Source organism: Sardina pilchardus, chromosome 23 (assembly GCF_963854185.1).
Source record: "Sardina pilchardus chromosome 23, fSarPil1.1, whole genome shotgun sequence".
Taxonomy (NCBI): Eukaryota; Metazoa; Chordata; class Actinopteri; order Clupeiformes; family Clupeidae; genus Sardina; species Sardina pilchardus.
In genome coordinates, this window is record NC_085016.1 from 3,353,859 (window position 1) to 3,374,880 (window position 21,022).

Here is a 21,022-nt window from a genome sequence, read left to right on the forward strand (position 1 = left end):
TTGGAGTCATTTGTGTCGTTCTAAATTCCACGTCCGGTGTAGAAGACGGAAGATGTCAGTCTCCTCCACGCTCATGCAAAACAACAAGTTTGGCTAATAGTGAAGTATGAGAGGTATGAGATGCCAAGACAACAGCTATCTAATCAAGGACACTTATACAAGCAAGTCTATGCACCCGCATTATCTCACACACACACACACACACACACACACACACACACACACACACACACACACACACTGTCTGGTCACCCCCTTAACTTGTGCATTGTTGCTTGTGCTGTCTTTGAAAAGCCAAATTCTGTGGCAAGGCTTTTAAATTCTTACATTACTTGAACTCTGTATATGGTTTCCTCAACTGACATTCAGTAAAAACATAGTGGGGCCTGCTTTTAGTACATAGTGTTTACATATTTACATATTATATTTTAATATTAATTAGTTTATGGAATACCTTCATCAGTCATTCAATAGCCAAGGCGATCAAAACATTATCATAGAAATAATGAGGTTGCAGCCAGTGCGATCGCCTATTTTTTTTTTTTTTTAATTTTGCCAGGACATAACATGTATTTTCTGATAGGCAGTTGGGAATGGGTATGTATAAATATACACGCTAAAGCTGTCGGGGAACCTCTGCAGAGAAATGTGCAAGCATAAAACGAGCGAAAACGAAAACGAAACTAGAGATGAAATCGCCAATCCTGCATAGTTCCTGGTCAGGCTGGTTTTTCAGCAGAGTTGACACCTTGGTATCCTAGTCATTTCCTTGCGTGAGAAATACAAGGTATATTGCGTGTGAGTGTGTGAGTAGGTTGAAATGTGTGTCTCACGCCCATTGCGTGACTGGAGACTCTAAACCCCCGAGTTTAAGTCAACACTGCAATAAGGAAATAAGTCACTTAGTCAGTATTAATCCTACCGTATGTGAATCCTGTTTGAATTAGCCTTGTAGAATGATTAGGTCATGGAACTTCAGGTAAACATGAAATTTTTTCCTCATCAATCATTTCAACATTTTTCTTGCACAAAAGGCCCACTGGCATTTAAAAGTGTATCTGATTTTTGGTACTTGTGCCAGTTGTTTTTTTGTGAGACAGAAGAACCCTAGACGTGTGCAGTGATTGTGGTCATCTTGACGAAAGCTTGCATGAGTTCAGCAGTGTTTGTACTGTGGGCCGCTAGCCGCTAGGCTTAAACAGGGCTACACCAGGAACTGAAGCCCTATATAGCAACAAGCCCAGCTCAATGCCCAGGGCCACAGGACCAAGTGTAGGCCATGTCCTCCATTTTAAAAACAGAGTTGTCATGGAAGAAAGGCTGAAGGCTTAATTTCCAGACGCTGAAAACGGATTAAAAAACAAACAAACAAACAAACAAAAAAAAATTCGGGAAACTCCAAATGCATGTGAACATGGGGAAAACAGCCCTGCTGAAAACCAGCCTGACCAGCTAAGGTGGTTTGGTGGTTGACCAGCATGTTCGACCACCCTATGATGGTTGACCAGCTCAGCAAAACTCTTGCAAAAACATACCTTCAGCTGGTTTATCCAGCTTACGATGGTAATTCTGCTGGTTTTGCTTGTCGTACCACCTCAAGCTTGTCATTTTAGTTTGTGTTGCTGGTCTACATTGCTGGTTTAACTGGCCAACAATGTCAGGCTTGGCAGGCTGGTCACTAGCATGACCATCTTACACCAGCTGTATCCCACACGACAGGCTGGTCACACCAGCATGACCAGTTTCCTCAGATGGTCACACCAGCATGTCTAGCTCGTGGCCTAACCAGCTACACCAGCAAAGACCAATAGCGTGAAGAAAACCAGCAAAGACCAGCTAAAACCAGCTGGTTTCTTGCTGTTTTTTTCAGTAGGGAGAGATTTTGGATTGGGACATGACGTTTTCCCTTTTCTTAATGATTATGTAAACACAGCAGGGACTCCTGGGCCGATGGGTCGCAGTATAAACCAAAGACTCTTTGGTATAGACAAGCCTATTGGGTCCGACTGCCAGGCATTTTGAGTGGCCGTGGAGAGACCCCTAGTGGACAAGTTGCACATCTACATATCCCAAAGCTCTGAATGGTCTAGCGCCACAGCACATTTATGATCTCACTGGGCTCATCTCTGGAGTAGATGAATGTGCCTACAGGGGAGGGATTTACACCCATGTCTATTCACCTGGTGCAGCGGCACAAATCTCCAGCTGAGTGCGGCCTGTGGAGACTGTTGAGAAGGTCAGGAGGAATCCAGCCCCACTCGCCCCCATAGTAGGCCTACTCCATGACTCCCCAGTGAACAGCCTCTCTAGGCCCCATCGTACTCCATGAGTCCCCAGTGAACATCCTCTCTAGGCCCCATCGTACTCCATGACTCCCCAGTGAACAGCCTTCTCTAGGCCCCATCGTACTCCATGACTCCCCAGTGAACAGCCTCTCTAGGCCCCATCGTACTGCATGACTCCCCAGTGAACAGCCTCTCTAGGCCCCATCGTACTGCATGACTCCCCAGTGAACAGCCTCTCTCCTCCCCATCGTACTGCATGACTCCCCAGTGAACAGCCTCTCTAGGCCCCATCGTACTCCATGACTCCCCAGTGAACAGCCTCTCTAGGCCCCATCGTACTGCATGACTCCCCAGTGAACAGCCTCTCTCCTCCCCATCGTACTGCATGACTCCCCAGTGAACAGCCTCTCTAGGCCCCATCGTACTCCATGACTCCCCAGTGAACAGCCTCTCTAGGCCCCATCGTACTGCATGACTCCCCAGTGAACAGCCTCTCTCCTCCCCATCGTACTGCATGACTCCCCAGTGAACAGCCTCTCTAGGCCCCATCGTACTGCATGACTCCCCAGTGAACAGCCTCTCTCCTCCCCATCGTACTGCATGACTCCCCAGTGAACAGCCTCTCTAGGCCCCATCGTACTGCATGACTCCCCAGTGAACAGCCTCTCTAGGCCCCATCGTACTGCATGACTCCCCAGTGAACAGCCTCTCTAGGCCCCATCGTACTGCATGACTCCCCAGTGAACAGCCTCTCTAGGCCCCATCGTACTGCATGACTCCCCAGTGAACAGCCTCTCTAGGCCCCATCGTACTGCATGACTCCCCAGTGAACAGCCTCTCTAGGCCCCATCGTACTCCATGACTCCCCAGTGAACAGCCTCTCTAGGCCCCATCGTACTGCATGACTCCCCAGTGAACAGCCTCTCTAGGCCCCATCGTACTGCATGACTCCCCAGTGAACAGCCTCTCTAGGCCCCATCGTACTGCATGACTCCCCAGTGAACAGCCTCTCTAGGCCCCATCGTACTCCATGACTCCCCAGTGAACAGCCTCTCTAGGCCCCATCGTACTGCATGACTCCCCAGTGAACAGCCTCTCTAGGCCCCATCGTACTCCATGACTCCCCAGTGAACAGCCTCTCTAGGCCCCATCGTACTGCATGACTCCCCAGTGAACAGCCTCTCTAGGCCCCATCGTACTGCATGACTCCCCAGTGAACAGCCTCTCTAGGCCCCATCGTACTGCATGACTCCCCAGTGAACAGCCTCTCTAGGCCCCATCGTACTCCATGACTCCCCAGTGAACAGCCTCTCTCCTCCCCATCGTACTGCATGACTCCCCAGTGAACAGCCTCTCTAGGCCCCATCGTACTGCATGACTCCCCAGTGAACAGCCTCTCTAGGCCCCATCGTACTGCATGACTCCCCAGTGAACAGCCTCTCTAGGCCCCATCGTACTGCATGACTCCCCAGTGAACAGCCTCTCTAGGCCCCATCGTACTGCATGACTCCCCAGTGAACAGCCTCTCTAGGCCCCATCGTACTGCATGACTCCCCAGTGAACAGCCTCTCTAGGCCCCATCGTACTGCATGACTCCCCAGTGAACAGCCTCTCTAGGCCCCATCGTACTGCATGACTCCCCAGTGAACAGCCTCTCTAGGCCCCATCGTACTGCATGACCAGGACCTCACGCCACAAAAACAGTTTCCTCCCCTCTGCTGTTGGACTCCTCAACAACACACACATAGCCCCCCCTTTCTGTGTTAGGTTATATATTGCATTTGGATGTCTTGTGCCATTTCACAGAGTCAAATTCCTTGTTCTTTCTTTTTCATGTGGAAAAAGAAAAAAATGTAAGTGTTTGGCAATAAAATGATTCAGATTCTGGTTCTCTATCCTTACACCTACACCTAAGCGTAACTGTGTAAAGCATTCCGTTTGTGACATGTAAAATCCATTTTAGAAGACTGGTCTATTTTTCAAATGTACACATCGTTGTTGGAGCCCATGAAAGAGTGGTAGGCATGTGGCCCAACTGCAGTAGACTATACTGTAATATGTGTATATGTATAATGTAAAATACGCTTTAGTTGCCCCTATCTTCAGTTGAGATGTTCTGAACTTTACTAAATGTCATGTGTATGATTAACCCGACAGCCTCTGGGAGTGTGCCCAGTTCTGTGGAGTTTCATCCATGGGAGGATATGCGATCAATACATTTGTGCACATTTAGTGACTGTACACCCATCGGCATGTAGATGGTGGTTTTGAGTGAAGGGTCACACACACACACACACACACACAAAAATACCTGCGCACACACACATTCGCATACACGCATACACACACACACAGTCACATACACACATGCACACACACACACACGCACACACACACACACACACACACACACACACACACACACACACACACACACTCACACACAGCATACACAACAGCTGCAAGAGTAGAGGATGGAGTAGGAGACTGAGACAAATTGACAAGCGTGATTTATTTTAGCAGAGAGGACGTGCAGGACTGAGCAGCGGCGATATTTTGTGCCGCTATGCGGTACATCTAGTTAATAACGCTGTAATCACACTACTGCCTGTTGACATGGCTATGCGGTACATCCAGTTAATAACGCTGTAATCACACTACTGCCTGTTGACATGGCTATGCGGTACATCTAGTTAATAACGCTGTAATCACACTACTGCCTGTTGACATCGCTATGCGGCACATCTAGTTAATAACGCTGTAATCACACTACTGCCTGTTGACATCGCTATGCGGCACATCTAGTTAATAACGCTGTAATCACACTACTGCCTGTTGACATCGCTATGCGGTACATCTAGTTAATAACGCTGTAATCACACTACTGCCTGTTGACATCACTATGCGGCACATCTAGTTAATAACACTGTAATCATTACTGCCCATTATCCCCCTGTGAAGGCTGCAGGCCGCTCCTCTCTCTGTCTCCCTCCTCGGGTGAAAAGGCTCTGAATCAGGGGATATGCCGTCCGGATATTTTTTATGACATGCAGCATATCAGGAACAATTTTGATCATATCTTGAGTTTTTAAGAATCAGTGGAAATATGACTTATTTCGACTCCTGATTTGCTAATCAGAAATCAGGGGTGCGATACTCAAAGCACAAGTCACGCACACCATTTCTGGATTAAAGGTAGGGTATGGAATTAGCTTTGTTGGCCATTTTTGCAAAATCACTTGAAATCCTATTCCTAACCCACTTATAGCCACTAAGTTGGAAGCACTGAAATGGAAATTAAACACGTCAATCATCTGCGGAACGGGCAGGGCTCGAAAAACTCCAGCCAATAGAATTCCTCACCCCATACCATCATTTCACAGCTCGTTCGTCAATCTAACGTCTTACTCCTCTTCCTACTCCCCCTCCCCACCGCGCGCGACCCTTTCGAAAGCTGGTGACCGCGAGTCAGTGCTGAAACGAAACCAACTGCCTGCTGCTGCACGTCCATGTTCCCCTCTTGTTGTATGTGTCACTTCATTTCTATACAAACTAAATAAGGCAGCGGATACCTACGGAAACTCAATCACCCACGCAATAAATAAGCTATGTAGCAAAAATTACATTTTACGATGACACGAAGAGTGCTGTAAACATGAAATCGAAACTTAACAGCTTGGAGCTACGGTGGAATAGGCGAACCAACGGGGCAGCACTAAACTCGGATATTTCAGGAGATAATCGCCCTGGTAAGAACAAACCAGATTCTGTTCAAATATACACACCTATGGCTACTGAACCATATGTACTACAACCCTTTGGAGGTGAATAAAGAATGTAATTGGGGAAGTTGATGTGAGTGATTGTATGGAGACTAGAGCTCATAGTGCTGTAGACGCCAGGATGGCATTTCATTTAGCCTGGCTCGCTCTTGCGCTGCGCATTTGAATAGAGCTCCCCAGTCCCGCCCAGAGCCTTGTCCGGAAGTAAAAATCCAATACAATTTCTCCATTGACAATTGGAGAATAAGCCATAACATTGTAACCGTCCATGGTAGACTTAAAACCAGCTACGATGTGACTAAGCGATTATACCTGCTCATATAGATGTCAAAAGTTAATGGGGGCATCAACCTTGTTTTGAGAAAACAATGCTTTATTCACGATTTAACGAGAGAGTACTACACTACCCGACACCCTAACGTGTAAAACTGGTGAAAGCAGAGCCTTTGATTGGTAGAGATCGCCGTTGCCATGGCAATGCCAAACAAACTGTACTCAGCTTTTCCCGCGCCTATCGTCCAGCTTCGTCTCGCTGGAACTTCAAAACTTAAAATGGCTGCAGGGCAGATCAGGACCGATGTGTGGTCTTCCGAAAAATAACGGTTTTCTCATCTTGAAGGTTGAATTTACTCAATGGAAACGGTAGGAAGTAATCATCTTCTTTTCTCAGATTAATATGGAACCATGTTAAACTATCTTTAGGCTGCAAATGTTGGAAATGTGTGTACGTTTGCAAAGCATCCTGGGATTTGAGTTCTCTATCTCGGAATTTAAGATATGTACACAGTCTTGTACCTTTCGCTTTTTTTACATTTTCTGTTCATTTTTTCACTCGAAATTATAAGTTATATGCTTATGAGTCACATCGTAGCTGGTTAGCCTAAGGCATGGTCTAAAACTCTTTATATCCGAATTTTTCCAGAAGTCAATGGGAGAAATTAATGAGAATTTTACTTCCGGACAAGCACCTCTCTCGGAGGAGGGGCGGGACTGGGGAGCTCTATTGTCGCTCGTGCATGGAGGGCGGGACTTGAGGTTGTAGCACTATATGTTCAAACTCTGCCGTCCGTTTTGCTAATTCCGTACCCAACCTTTAATAGGTATATCCTTAGACAGGCTATTATGTTAGATATCCGATTTTATGAGTTTGGTAGTCATTTTAATGTAACAGTTTAAAATATGCCAACAGTAGGCTATGTCTAATTTCCACGATTTCTTAAAATATAACGGATGCTTATCAGCATGCGCACGCACTTCCCCACCCAACTGACTTTTAAAATCCAACCACTGCTGCCGAGTCCGACTTCAGTTCAACCGTCATTTTTCTGTCATGTATCTGAAGCTGTACAAACTCTGCCGTCTTCATATCCAAGGTAAGAACTACAGTACTTTTGTATGCTAATTGAAAACTGGAATTAATTAGAAAAATACAGGTTTTTTTTTATTTATAATATAGCACTAATGTCAACCGTCATGTTAGAATTAGCTAACGTTATGAATTAGCTAGCTGCTAGCGAGCTAACATCGCTAACGTTAGCTGTTACAAATTAATGTTAGCTGCTAACTTTTCCAATAACTAACTTTACCATTATGGAATGGTAGTAATACCATAAGTCTGTCTGAGATGTCGTTATGAATGTAAAGTTTTAGTTTGAATTAAATGGTCTCTAGGCTATCAGTCTTGAATGTTAGCTAACCTAGCTAGAAGCTATACCTTACATTTAAAGTGGCTGCTGCTGACGTGAACTTTAACGTTACAGAGACAGGCGGCTGACCCACGTCAATACCGAAGTAAATGCCAGGGATCTTTAGTTTGTGAAAGGTAACGTAGTGTTAAGCCATCCTTGCACCAGAAGACTTTGACAAGATTTGGGTAAGATTGTTGACAGCTTGTAGTCTTTTCACTGAAGCTTGAATGGGGGGCATTAGTTTAATGACTCAAATCTTGTCAAAGATTTTTTGATGTATGAGTAGCATTAGGCAACATTGTTCTTCATTTCATAGCCCCTATTTGCTTATACCTGACCTTGTGCAAAAGTATGTGTTTATTTAAGATGCATGTGAGGGCAGTAGTGTTTCAGTGATGGTATTTTCAGGTTATTAATCCTAGTCTCCCTCTGTTCCCTGTTTGCAGGCGGTGAGTTGTGACGACTGCTGTCCTGAGACCATTGAGTGCAGTCTGGAATATTCCAAATGTGTGCCAGTTCCATAAGAAAAAAGTTCCAATCAAGAGTACACTCACCAGGTAGAAAACAGACACACACACGCACACACGTAGTATCACATATAGCATTATAATATGTGTGCATGTATTTGTGTCTGTTACTGTGGTTAGTTTATCCCCTTTTCTCATGTGTCTGTTTGTTGTTATGACTGTGTAGTGGGCTCAATTAGTCCAGGACAAAGTCGGTCTGTCCTACTACTACATGCTACTTGACTTTGTCTGGAAGCCATGGATGCTGCCCTCAACATGCTGTAAGTGTCTTTGTGTTTTGAATGAGGGCTATGGGCAGTGCTTAATTTGAGCCGGAACAAGCCGGAACAAGATCCGGAACCTCCGACGTTGGATCCGGCAGCTATTCCAGGCTTAATTTGAGATCCGGAACCTGGCCTTACTTTCCTTCTCAAACTATGTTGAAATCGCATCTTTCACAGCCCAATTTTAAAATTTTCTCGGGGGAAAAACCCCCGGACCCCCGGGAAATGGAAGGGTCAGCCGAGGTAAAGCCCCTTATCTTTTGAACACCTATAGCGACGCGCCTGGTGCTGTCGCATTTATAGAACATTAGAATTTGTGGTTGCAAATGGACAGGCTATGAAACGTCTTGCCCTCAACCGTACACCGCGCTAATGACGTATTTAGCAGTCAAAATCCAAAACATGTAGGCTATAGCAGGGAGAAATCGTTGGACATTCTTCATTATTTTGTTATCAGCACCCCTGGTCAAAAAGAGGTTCCCGCGCGCCTGGTTCGTTCGGACCTTTTGGCCGCGGTCAACACTGTCCCCATCGAGTGCATGAGCGGGGTTTTTCGCAGATTAACTTGATTTGCGCAGCAAATAGAGCATCTCTTTTCCCCTCTACCATCTCCTCACAACTGTCTATTGGCCTTGTCGGCCCACTGCTTAAGCTACCCGGTTCAATCCTATTCCCTACGTGAAATCATGGATTGAAAGGACATATCTGCACGGGATCAGAGGAGTAGGGAAATAGAGGCAGGTGTCTATCTATGGATACTGTATGGGCTGTTTTGGACAAATAAGATATAGGCCTATGTGTAAGTAAAATGAAGTCTTAATTATTCTCTGCTGGTACTCTCAATATATTGTGTTGTGTTAACGTGTTGGAGAGTTAACGGGCGAACTTTGAGTGAGTATTGTGTGCTTGTTTGGAGTTCATCCTTTTACTCTGAGCGTTGTCCGTTGTGGTTAAAATAACCTTGGCTAGCTTACTGTCTTGCAGTGTTGGCGAAATAAAGCCTTAAACATGCGAATCTCACTCTGTCTCCGCACTCGGTAACTGGTTTAATTGTAGGCCAGTGCACACAGAATCCTTGTGCGTCGTCGTCCCGCGTACCCTTTATTTATTTAATTATTTATTAATTAATGAATTAATTTATTTATTTTTGAGTCGCCGGATCCACCCATCATCTGCGTTCCGGCACCTCCCACTTTACAAATTAAGCACTGGCTATGGGGTACGTTACTGTCCATAGTAATTTGTTTGACATACGTGCAGTGTAATGCATGAATATGCGGCTATTTATAATAGTCTTGAATTTTGAAATTTAGCCATGTTTACCATTATGTTGGTGGTAAGGTAAACAGTGTTGTGAATATATGCCAAACTGATCATAATCACTATTTCAAATATATTGTACAGAATGTATAATTTTGTGAAATCATATCTTCTATTGACAGAAACCCTCACAAATAAACTGATATCAAGAATTAACATTGATGGTGATGATGGAAGGGCCTTCATAAGGTAATTATATTTATATATATACTGTATGTTTGTACACCTGATTGACTTACTTTTTGTTTTAATGCTTTGATATTAATCAACAATAACATAATTTATGGCAATTGCTGTTTTTTTATTTATTTATTTTAGGTGCCCTCCAGCAACCCCAGCCTGGAGCCAGAGGCTGGTACTGCACATCAGATGGGGTATGATCTGTGCTAGGCATCAGAAAGGTGGTCTACGCAAGAAGGCAAGAGCTTCTGCAGACAGTGTTGCAATTAGGTATGCACACAGATATACTACCGTTCGGAAGTGTAGGGTCACTTCGAAATGTCCCCTTGATCAAAATGTACCCCAACTTTATTCCTAACTATTGCACCTGACTTCTAGGCTCTTGTGGGTTTGCTTTTATTTGTCACACAAACTGAGTAGTTTACATTAATTATATTCATGTACAATATATGCTTTGTTTCTCTTTTTGCAGACACCTGACCTTTACTGCCAAAGGGATCCCCATCAGAGCACCTCTGCCTTCCCTGCAGGACAACTATACCAGAAGAGTACGGACGAGGACTCGACATGTTTTAAAGGACATTTCACGCCCAGACCATGGACTGTTGAAACCACTGAGGTCAAGCAGAAGTCTTGTTCTCACTCGAGACAGGTCATTGACAGGCGGCGAGTGTCACTACCAAAGTACCCCCACTGCAGACGAGAAAGCCATATTGATTTGAGTATTTCTTGATAAATACAATAAAGACCATGTAACACATTTTATTGCCTGTCATATATGAATTTAAATGTTTAGATTAAGTCACTGGGATTTAGTAGGTGTAATAATGCAGGTGCAGGTGCAAAGTAAATAATGTAATTAAGTTTATGTAAAATTAATATAATAATGTAATAATAATTTATACAATCAATGAAATATTGAAATGTTGAATGGCTGTGGGTGTAACAATAAGCTCAGTGTTGGTGATGTAGGCCTATCCCACATTTAAAACTATTTCATATAGGGCATAACTCATTTAAATAATTAAAACTATTAAATATATAACTAATAAAGGCATGTACATAAATGCCTGTGAAATTAGCTCTGCCTGGCAGTATCTGGGCAGTATATGCGTAGTGTCATGTTTGACATATCAGGGGATACAGTATATGGCAACAAATACCAGAGATATCTTGGGTCATATAAGTAGCTAATACTTGAAACATGGATCATATCTGGTGAGTATATGAAGTCAGGATATCTGGCATGTCGTCGCAGTGCCATTCAGGAGTTTTGATATGCTCCGGATATGTGAAATGGGACAAAAATATCAGGAGCATATCAACCATTATATTCCCTGATATTCCACATATCAGGAAATATATCACAATGAATATCCCCTGATTCAGACCCTTTTCACCCAGTGGCAGGTAATGCTGGCGTGGGCTTGGCTAAGGAACCCATACAGGTGTGTAAAGGCTACTCGGTGCACCCCATTACTACTCACACACAGGTGTGTAATACTCCGTGCACCCCATTACATTACTACTCACACACAGGTGTGTAATACTCCGTGCACCCCATCACTACTCACACACAGGTGTGTAAAGGCTACTCCGTGCACCCCATTACATTACTACACACACAGGTGTGTAAAGGGTACTCCGTGTACCCCTGGAGGGGGGCTGGGATGTGCTTAGTCCTTTGGAGAACTTCTGTTGTTTTCTTTGTTTTTGCATCCATGCATTCACATCTTAGCACACAAGCACCTTTGCCCACATACTGGTACTTATTGCTCACAAAGATGGTTTCCATTTATTTATTTAATAAATATTTTAAACTGTTGGTCCTCTGTTTGTTTGTCCTCTGTGTTTGGTTCTTTGAGCCAGGCTATGACACCCCCTATTACTGAGTTTATTTGATTGTTCTATTGGTGGTTATGCATTTTTGAAAGCACCCTCAGGTGATGAGAAGAGAGAGAGAGCAAGCAGGTGATGAGAAGAGAGAGAGAGAGAGAGAGAGAGAGCAGGCAGGTGAAGTGAAGAGAGAGAGAGAGAGAGAGAGAGAATAGACAGGTGAGCAGGCAGGTGATGTGTGAAGAGAGAGAGCAGACAGGTGATGAGTGGAGAGAGAGAGAGAGAGAGAGCAGACAGGTGATGAGTGAAGACAGTGCGAGAACAGACAGGTGAGCAGGCAGGTGAGCAGCAGTGGTGGACAGTAACGAAGTACATGTAATTCGTTACAATACTTAAGTAGCATATTGATGTATCTGTACTTTACTTAAGTATTTATATTTGGTGAGACTTTGTACTTTGACTTCACTACATTTTTAAGTGAAAACTCGTACTTTTACTCCGTTACGTTTATGAAAACCCTCTCGTTCCATTTTGGCAAAACGAATCACGTGTCCAAACTGCGTCCTGCACGCACTTCAGTGCGGCCCACCGAGCATGCATTAGTTTAGATCTGGCCCGCCACGCACTTAGGCTATCATTGGCTTTTCGCTATTTTTTTTTAAAATTTTTTTTCCAGCAACGACGTTGTGGTTAACATTCCTGCAAACTAACACTCTTCTTAGAGAACGTGTACATTTACAATGTCAATACCAATGTTACATAGAGATGAAAGCCTAGGCCTACGCTTTGAAATCTCTATTGCAGCAAATCTAATGTGCATGCATGTTTGTTACTCATAACGTTACTCATAACGTAATAGGGAACGTGTGAGCGTGCATGAAAGGAAGAGAGTGCATTGATAACTGATATCTCCGCTTTATAAAGGGCAGCCACTGAGTGGAGCCGGCAAGAGTCTTAAAGTGACAGTGTACCATTTATAAATTAATCAAACAGCATCATAGTTCTTAACAAATTTATTTTCTACAACAAAATTACTTTGTCATTATTATCATAATGGGGGGGGGGGGGGGGGGGGGGGGCTAAGGACACCAATTCTCTTTGTGATTGAATAATGTATCGTAAATAAATAAATGTTCTTAATAAATGCTAGGGGGAAGGAAGTATTTGACCCCCTATGTAACCCTATGGGAATTTAACACAGGGGTAGGTAGATTTTTATTTTTAAAGGACAGCTATTTCATGGATCCAGGATAAATGCATCCTGATAAAGTTCCCTTGGCCGTTGGAATTAAAATAGCCCCACGTCATCATACCCTTCACCACAGCTAGAGATTGGCATGGTGCTTTTTCCAGTATAGGCCTATTAGCCTGTTTGATTTGCATTGAGCTCAATGAGAATCAAACAGGCTAATAGGCCTACTGGAAAAAGCACCATGGCAATCTGTTTGTTTGCAGTTTGATTTTTACTCATTTTTTTAATTAAGGCATTAAGATCAATTGTCAAATGATGATTTTATATTTATCTTTTTAGGCAACTTTAGCATGGTATCAAATGCATGTTCTCCCTACTGTAGATAGCTTCTAAGCAAATAGACAAATGTAAGAAACTATTTGAGGAGTGGCATTAGTATTTCACCTTATATAAGCTGATTTAGCAGGAGCTTTGATGTGAAAAGGATAAATTATAATTATAATTAAGCCATTAGAACCATAATTCATTGAAGTACTTTTACTTGTAATACTTAAGTACATGTGAAGGCAAATACTTTTATACTTCTACTTAAGTGAAAATTCAAAGTGGGTACTTTCACTTTTACTCAAGTAATATTTGACACAAGGTATCTATACTTTCACTTAAGTACATAATCAATGTACTTCGTCCACCACTGGTGAGCAGACAGGTGATGTGTGAAGACAGCAGGAGGTGCAGTGCAGGGCTCACCTGGGTCAGCGGTCTCTTGACGGCGCAGTTGATGCCTCCGATCAGCACCATGTTGGGCATGAGTGGCCTGGGCAGCTCCATGGTGAAGTCATATCGCAGCAGCCACAAGGAGGCGCTGCTGAGGATCTCTGCTATTGTGACGTCCTTGTCCATGAAGCGGCTCGCCACGCCGTCAAACTCCCAGTAGATGACCTTACAGAGGGCAGGCTCCGCCATGGCCACCAGGAAGTTGACCACCCGCCGGACGAAGCTCATCTGGTCCGTGTTGCTCGAGAAATAGCGCGGCACGTACGACGGCGGGCTCGGGCACGCCATGGCCTCCAGATCCAGTCCGCACGGGATGCCACGCAGGAGGTAGACGGACGGCACGGAGAAGTTGTGTGCCAAGATGGCGCCCGTGGGCACCATGGGGTCCGTGAGGAGGGCGTCGAACTCCTGCGCCCTCAGAAAAGCCACCAGCTCCTCGTTCAGCAGCAGGCTCTCGCTGGTGGTGACCATGAAGCTCTTCATCCTCTTCACTCTCGCCCAGAACTTACTGATCTTGTCCAGCAGGGGGCCCGTGTTGTTCTGCAGACCCTGTGCGTTGTCCGCCAGCAGCTTGTCCACCAGGTCATGGCCGTACGGCACCGGGTAGGTGAGCGTCTCGTAGCCTTCGCCCGGGCCGAGCCTCATGCTGACCTCTGGGATGACCACCAGGACGCTGTGGCCCCTGCGGGCCATCTCCTCGGCCACGACCTTTAACCCCACCCAGTGGCTGCCATCCATGGGCACCACCAACAGCTTGCCAGGCGTCCTGACCTCTGCCTCCAGCGTCCTGACCTCTGCCTCCAGCGTCCTGACCTCTCCCTCCGGCTGAATAGGGTCCTCTGGTGCCCTGGGCTCTTCCTCTAACTGAATAGGGTCCTCTGATGCGCTGGGCTGTTCCTCCTGCTGAATAGGGTCCTCTGGTGTCCTGGGCTGTTCCTCCGGCTGAACAGGGTCCTCTGGTGTCCTGGCCTCTTCCTCCTGCTGAACGGGGCTCTCCGGTGTCCTGGGCTCTCTCTCCTGCTGAACGGGGCTCTCCGGTGTCCTGGGCTCTCTCTCCGGCTGGACGGGGCTCTCCGGTGTCCTGGGCTCTCTCTCCGGCTGGACGGGGCTCTCCGGTGCAGAGTCCAGAGCCCGAGCCAGAGGAGGCGCAGCCAGGAGCAGGAGCAGGAGCAGGAGGGAGACGCGTCCAGAACACATTCCTGATCCTCTAATCGCTCTCCTTGTGATCCAGGAAGGCAGCACACAAGCACCTGACCCGCAGTGTCCAGACACACGTTGAAAGTGGGTTAGAAAGTGTGTGTGTGTGAGTGTGTGTGTGTGTGTGTATGTGGTTGCATGAATTCCAGAGCAGATTACTCAAGCTGGTGAGTGGCAACAATGCGTTGGGAGAGTGAGAGCAAACAAGCGATCCACCCCTGAATGAGGCAGCAACGTCCAAAGTTCTCATCTGACAAACTAATGACACAGGGCATTGGAGGAGGTTTACAGTCATCAGAGTCGTCTCATTGGCTGACTAATGACACAGACGATTGGAGGAGGTTTATAGTCAGAGCTGTCTCATCACAGATTCACCTGATTGGCTGAACTGCGGCACACATACAGTACTGTATAGTATAATAAGGGAAGAGGGCTTACAAAGCCATCTTGGTAAAAAAGTAACTTTCAAGTATTAAAAATACAGGTGAAGTGAGATCTTGACCTTGTTCACTGACCTCAACTGACTTTACTTGGTGAGGCAAAAGAGTGTAGCTGTGTAGTAAAACTGAATCTTTTACAGTAGCTTTATAATGTTCACTGCAAAAAGTGATATCTTACCAAGTGTTATAATCTTATAAAAAAGAAAAAAGGATCACCGCACACTTTATTTCTGAGCAACGGTACGCGTTTCGCAATGCGCTTCCTCTTGGCTGGTGGTCCTTTTTTCTTTTTTTATTAATTGTGAGCCTGCAAGTCACCAGCACCCAACGACCTAACTTAGTTGGCTGCACAAGGGGATTTGGGATTTTTTTTATTTATAATCTTATATTAAGCTTATTAGTATAAAGATACTTCCTTTCTTGTAAGATTATTTGACTTCCTCTTAAATTAAGACATACAAAACAAGAACATTTATCTGCCAATGGAACAAGAAAATGTTGCCTTAATTCAAGATGAGATTTAAGATTTAAGACAATTTATCTTAAGACAATTTATATAAATGGTAATCATCTACTTCAAGTCTCTGCTCAATCCTCTACCATCATCTAAGTCTCTGCTCAATCCTCTACCATCATCCACTTCAAGTCTCTGCTCAATCCTCTACCATCGTCTACTTCAAGTCTCTGCTCAATCTTCTACCATCATCTACCTCACTGTCAGCAGATGACTTTGCACATTTTTTCACTGAAAAAGTTGCTAAAATAAGTGGCCAGTTTGATGAGCCTTTAAGGGGGCTCTGCCTTGTGTTTACGTGGTGGCATCGCTGGACTCTTTCTCTCCTCTTGATGACGATGAGGTCCAGCGAAGTTGCTTCAACGAAGTTGTCCAACAACATGCCCTTTGGATCCGGTCCAAAGCACCAGCTGTTCTGTCCACGGTCACGTTTGTGTTTAATACTTCACTCAGTTCTTGAGTAGTTCCTTTCTCTTTCAAACAGCCAAGGGTTACACTTGCTCAAGTACACTTCATCCAACTGATGTGGTCTTCAAGCAAGTCTGTGATTTCCCACATCAGAACAACCTGCTAAGGCCTAAGCAGTCTGATCCCAAGAGTGGTCATTCAACTGACACTGCTCCTCTATTTGTAACTGAATCGTCGAGAGTAGCTAATAACAAACTATTCCAGAACTGAGTGAAGTATTAAACACATGATGTGTTACCGCCGGTAGAACAGCATGTGCTGTAATGGACTGCAGAAGAGCAAGAGCAGACAGGGCCGGATCTAAAGGGCATGCTGTTGGATGACTTCGCTGAAGCATTACTGCAACCTCTCGTTCATCAAGAGGAGAGAAAGAGTCCAGCGATGCCACCATGTCAACACGAGGCAAAGCCGTCATTAAAGGCTCATCAAACTGGGTGCTTCTCTTAGCAATTCATTCAGTGGGAAATGTTGCAAAGTCATCTGCTGACAGTGAAGTAGATGGTGGTGGTGGAGGAGGAATGAGAAGAAACTTGAAAGTTGAAAAAAATGTTTTATGCTATCAGTGGAACTCAGTCTTGCTTTTTACAACTGCTTTTTGTCTCCTGTTCAGTTTTAAAAAATAAAGTGCTACATTTAATAACCATACCCATAAGAAATCATCAAGAAACTCATCAGTTGGCATAAAGTAATCATGACCATTTTTCTTTGTGAAGTCAGTGGACTATTCCAGAACACCGTGCTCCAACCAATCAAATCTACTGTAGACATTCCATAGTAGCCATGGCACCCTGGGAGCATTGCACTGGGTAGTGGACCATCTTGACTGGGCAGTTATCTACTAGATCTACACACACCCTCAAAAAACTAAAAAACAATCTTGCAAGCAAAGATTCTAGAACAGAGCTCTGTTCTAGAATCTTTGCTTGCAAGGAGCAAGGGGTATTATGACATCACCTTCAGCGGTATTGTGACGTCATCTATGGTGAGAACCCTGTGGCCTGTGCCCCTTTGGTTGCATGAGGCTCTACTGAGAATGGACTGCAGGAGGAACAGCATAGTCATGTCATCCTCCAAAGGTACCCTCACGGCACTGGTTAAGGCCTTTACATTATTAGATTTTCATAAATTAATAATTGTTTTTAATTTACACACCTAACAATTAAGGTTCTGAGATTTATTGAAAGTATAAGAACTTAAAATAGTGCCGTTTTTTTTTTTTATCAACCTATGTTCCATAATCCATAGCATGTAATTTTGTTCTCCCCTAACATCAAAGTAGCTGTTCCATATTATGCAAACACATCCATGTCCTGAAGAGGCCTTAGGATGCTCTACTCACTGATCTATAGAGAATACTGTAGATCAGTGGCTCCACTTACTGCTGACCCATCTGTGCCGTTGCCATAGTACTGCTCTGACTGACAGCTGATAATGCTCCTCCTCCTCTCTCAGAGGCTCCTCCCAGCTGCCCCAGGTCTGCGTGGAGCGCCGAGCAGGCCATCAGGAGGAAGAGGAAGAGGAAGAGGCGTCCGCGCCGGTCAGTAGAGTGGAACAGGAAGCACTCGGACGGCGCGGACACTAAGAAGCAGCGGCGGGAGAAGAGGCCGGCGACGAGCTGCCGCTCGGACGACCCGCCGGTCGGGAGAGAGGAGGGCGAGGCGAAGGTGAACGAGGGCAGAGGGTCGGAGGTCACGGATGAGTCGTACGAGCTGGACCGCCACTGCCGGCTGGCGTTCGGCCCGGCGCTCGGTACCAGAAGCATGTCACGCTGGCGGGCTGCCAACGGGATGGTGAACCACGCAGAGATCCACAACATCCGCTACCACTCCCACAACAGCCAATCAACAGCCTCCGTCTCCCCAAAGCACAACATCCGCTACCACAACAGAAGCCAATCCACAGCCTCCGTCTCCCCAAAGCAGCCTCAGCACCTGGACAGAGCTGATTACAAAGCACTGACTGGAGCTGGTATGTCTTGGAGGGGCAGCAAGTACAACTCACATATTTTAGATCCTATTTTCAAACTTCTGTGTTTGAGAGCCCAAATCTTAACATGGCCTGTCTACATGACCCATTAATGACAACCAGATTGTCTCATTTCAGAGAGATTGGAGGCCATGTTTAGTAAGGGCGAGTTGATAGGACAGGGAGGCTATGGAAGTGTGTATGCTGGGTACAGGAAGTCAGACCATTTCCCGGTGAGTAGGCCATGTTGGTTTCTCTGCCTCAGCACCTGTTGCATCAGTTTACTGGTGTTTTTAAACTATTATTCAGGCAATGTGATGGTGCCTCTGGTGAGGGACAGACTCAAATGTGCTCAAAACAGCAGGCCTTTCAAATCAAAAGTTGTGTTTTCACATAGAATGGAAATATGTCAATCCCGTGCTGTATGCTGAGCTGTTGTTGTCCGCAGGTGGCGCTGAAAGTGGTGGCCGTGGAGAGGATCAAGATGTGGGCCAAGATGGTGAGTGAACTGATCCTCACGTCGTCTAGATCAGGCGTCCCGAAATGGGCGTGGTCTCATTCTGCTGTGTGTTCAGTTTGCGCTCCAGTGAGAGCAAACGGCTCATTTAGGAGCATATAGTCCATGTCCCTGATGTGTGGTGCTGTATACTGTACATACTGTATGACTATGACTATGGATTCATTTCTCATAAAATCGGTTTCAACTCTAAATCTTTCACATTTTGGATCCTTGTTTATGATTAAAATACACTATCCTATCTCCTAACAGTGCAACTGTAGTTGTTTATAATTAAAACACACTAGTCCTCTCCCCTAACAGTGTAACAGTGACACTTGTGGGCACTTCGTTGTGTAACAGTCGTAGTGATGAACACTTGTGGGCACCTGGTTTGTGTAACAATAGTAGTGATGAACACTTGTGGGCGCCTGGTTTGTGTAACAGTCGTAGTGATGAACACTTGTGGGCACCTGGTTTGTGTAACAGTCGTAGTGATGAACACTTGTGGGCACCTGGTAGTGATGAACACTTGTGGGCACCTGGTTTGTGTGCCAGTCGTAGTGATGAACACTTGTGGGCAGCCATGTAAATGGATGAAATAAACCTTGACTTGACTTGGTTTGTGTAACAGTCGTAGTGATGAACACTTGTGGGCACCTGGTAGTGATGAACACTTGTGGGCACCTGGTAGTGATGAACACTTGTGGGCACCTGGTTTGTGTGCCAGTCAGAGTTTGCGGCGCCCGTGCCTCTGGAGATCGCGCTGCTGCGCCAGGTGAGCCGTAACTCCGCCTGCAAGGGCATCGCCCGCCTGCTGGAGCACGTGGAGCTGCCCGGCGCCTACGTGATGGTTCTGGAGCGGCCCGCGCCCTGCCTGGACCTCTTCAACTACCTGCAGGAGGGCCAGGGCTACCTGGACGAGGCGGCCGCCAGGGGCATGATGCGGCAGCTGGTGCCCGTGCTGCAGCACTGCCACGCCAGGGGGGTGGTCCACCGCGACCTCAAGCCCGAGAACATCCTGGTGGAGACCGACACGCAGCGCATCAAGCTGCTGGACTTCGGCTCCGCCTCCGTGCTGAAGGAGGGACAGTACACGGACATAGCTGGTGAGGGGAAAGGAAGGAGGGAGAGAAAGGGAGAGAGAGAGAGAGAGAGAGAGAGAGAGAGAGAGGGAGAGAGAGAGAGAGAGATGGGGGGGGGGGGGGGGGGGTCTTAATACCAATCCTACTCCATGTTAAATATAACATTTTTTCTTGATTGTAATCTTAGTCATATCTGTAAAACTTTGAATTTGAGAATGAACACTTTGAACATGAGAGAGAGAGAGAAAGCCAGAGAGAAAGCAAGAGAGAGCGAGAGAGAGAGAGAGAGAATAGTCCTTTATGTTAGGTGGTGGCTAAATCCTGCGGCTGGTCTGCAGGGACTCCGGAGTACTTCCCCCCAGAGACGGTGCTGCGGGGAGAGTACTTTGCCCTCCCGGCCACCGTGTGGTCTCTGGGCATCCTGCTCTTCCAGATGCTGTGGGGCGACGTGCCCTTCTACGACGAAGACGCCATCGTGAAGGGAACACTATACTTCCCACGTGGCATATCAAGAGGTGCGTGTGTGTGTGTGTGTGTGTGTGTGTGTGTGAGAGAGAGAGAGAGAGTGCGCGAGAGTGATAGAGATCATGTGTGTGCGTAATTGTGTGACAGAGAAAGAGAGGGAAAGAAAATAAGAGAGAATTGTATTGGTGTGTGTTTGTGTCATGTTATAGTGCATCTTTTCTTATGTGTATCATTCCTTTGTTTTGCTGTGTGTGTGTGTGTGTGTGTGTGTGTGTGTGTGTGTGTGTGTGTGTCCTGTTGTAATGCATCTTTTCTTTACATGTACATTATCCCTTTGTTTTGACAGAATGTCGCCACCTCATACGCCTATGTCTTTCTGTCAATCCCAAAGATCGACCAACTCTGGAACAAATACTTCTTCACCCATGGATGTTATAGGAACATATACAGTATACTGAAGTTGCCTACATTTGTTTAAAATAAAGTATAGCCTATGCAGCATTTGTGTCTCTTCTGTGTGGGAAGCTTGGCAGGCTACCGTT

The 21,022-nt window shown here is 45.7% G+C and overlaps 2 protein-coding genes and 1 long non-coding RNA gene across 3 annotated transcripts in view; 2 read left to right on the forward strand and 1 right to left on the reverse strand.

The window, feature by feature from the left end:
* The window catches only part of LOC134071220 (UDP-glucuronosyltransferase-like), a 24,572-nt gene extending 9,317 nt beyond the window's left edge, over positions 1 to 15,255 (reverse strand). Inside the window, exon 1 of the mRNA XM_062527856.1 lies at positions 13,824 to 15,255. Within this exon, the coding sequence (XP_062383840.1) occupies positions 13,824 to 15,047 (1,224 nt within the window). The 5' untranslated portion in view covers positions 15,048 to 15,255. The remainder of the gene's footprint in view (positions 1 to 13,823) is intronic.
* On the forward strand, positions 7,189 to 8,311 carry LOC134071419 (uncharacterized). Its single transcript, XR_009937072.1, has 3 exons — positions 7,189 to 7,440; positions 7,828 to 7,889; positions 8,202 to 8,311. It is a non-coding gene; the product is annotated as an uncharacterized LOC134071419 (long non-coding RNA).
* Positions 15,256 to 17,496: 2,241 nt separating the features above from the next.
* On the forward strand, positions 17,497 to 20,981 carry LOC134071529 (serine/threonine-protein kinase pim-2-like). Its single transcript, XM_062528284.1, has 7 exons — positions 17,497 to 17,545; positions 17,922 to 18,437; positions 18,573 to 18,667; positions 18,883 to 18,933; positions 19,661 to 20,039; positions 20,354 to 20,530; positions 20,827 to 20,981. The coding sequence occupies exons 1-7, from the start codon at positions 17,503 to 17,505 to the stop codon at positions 20,916 to 20,918; spliced, it is 1,353 nt and encodes a 450-aa protein (XP_062384268.1). The 5' UTR covers positions 17,497 to 17,502; the 3' UTR covers positions 20,919 to 20,981.
* The last annotated feature ends 41 nt before the right edge of the window (positions 20,982 to 21,022 follow it).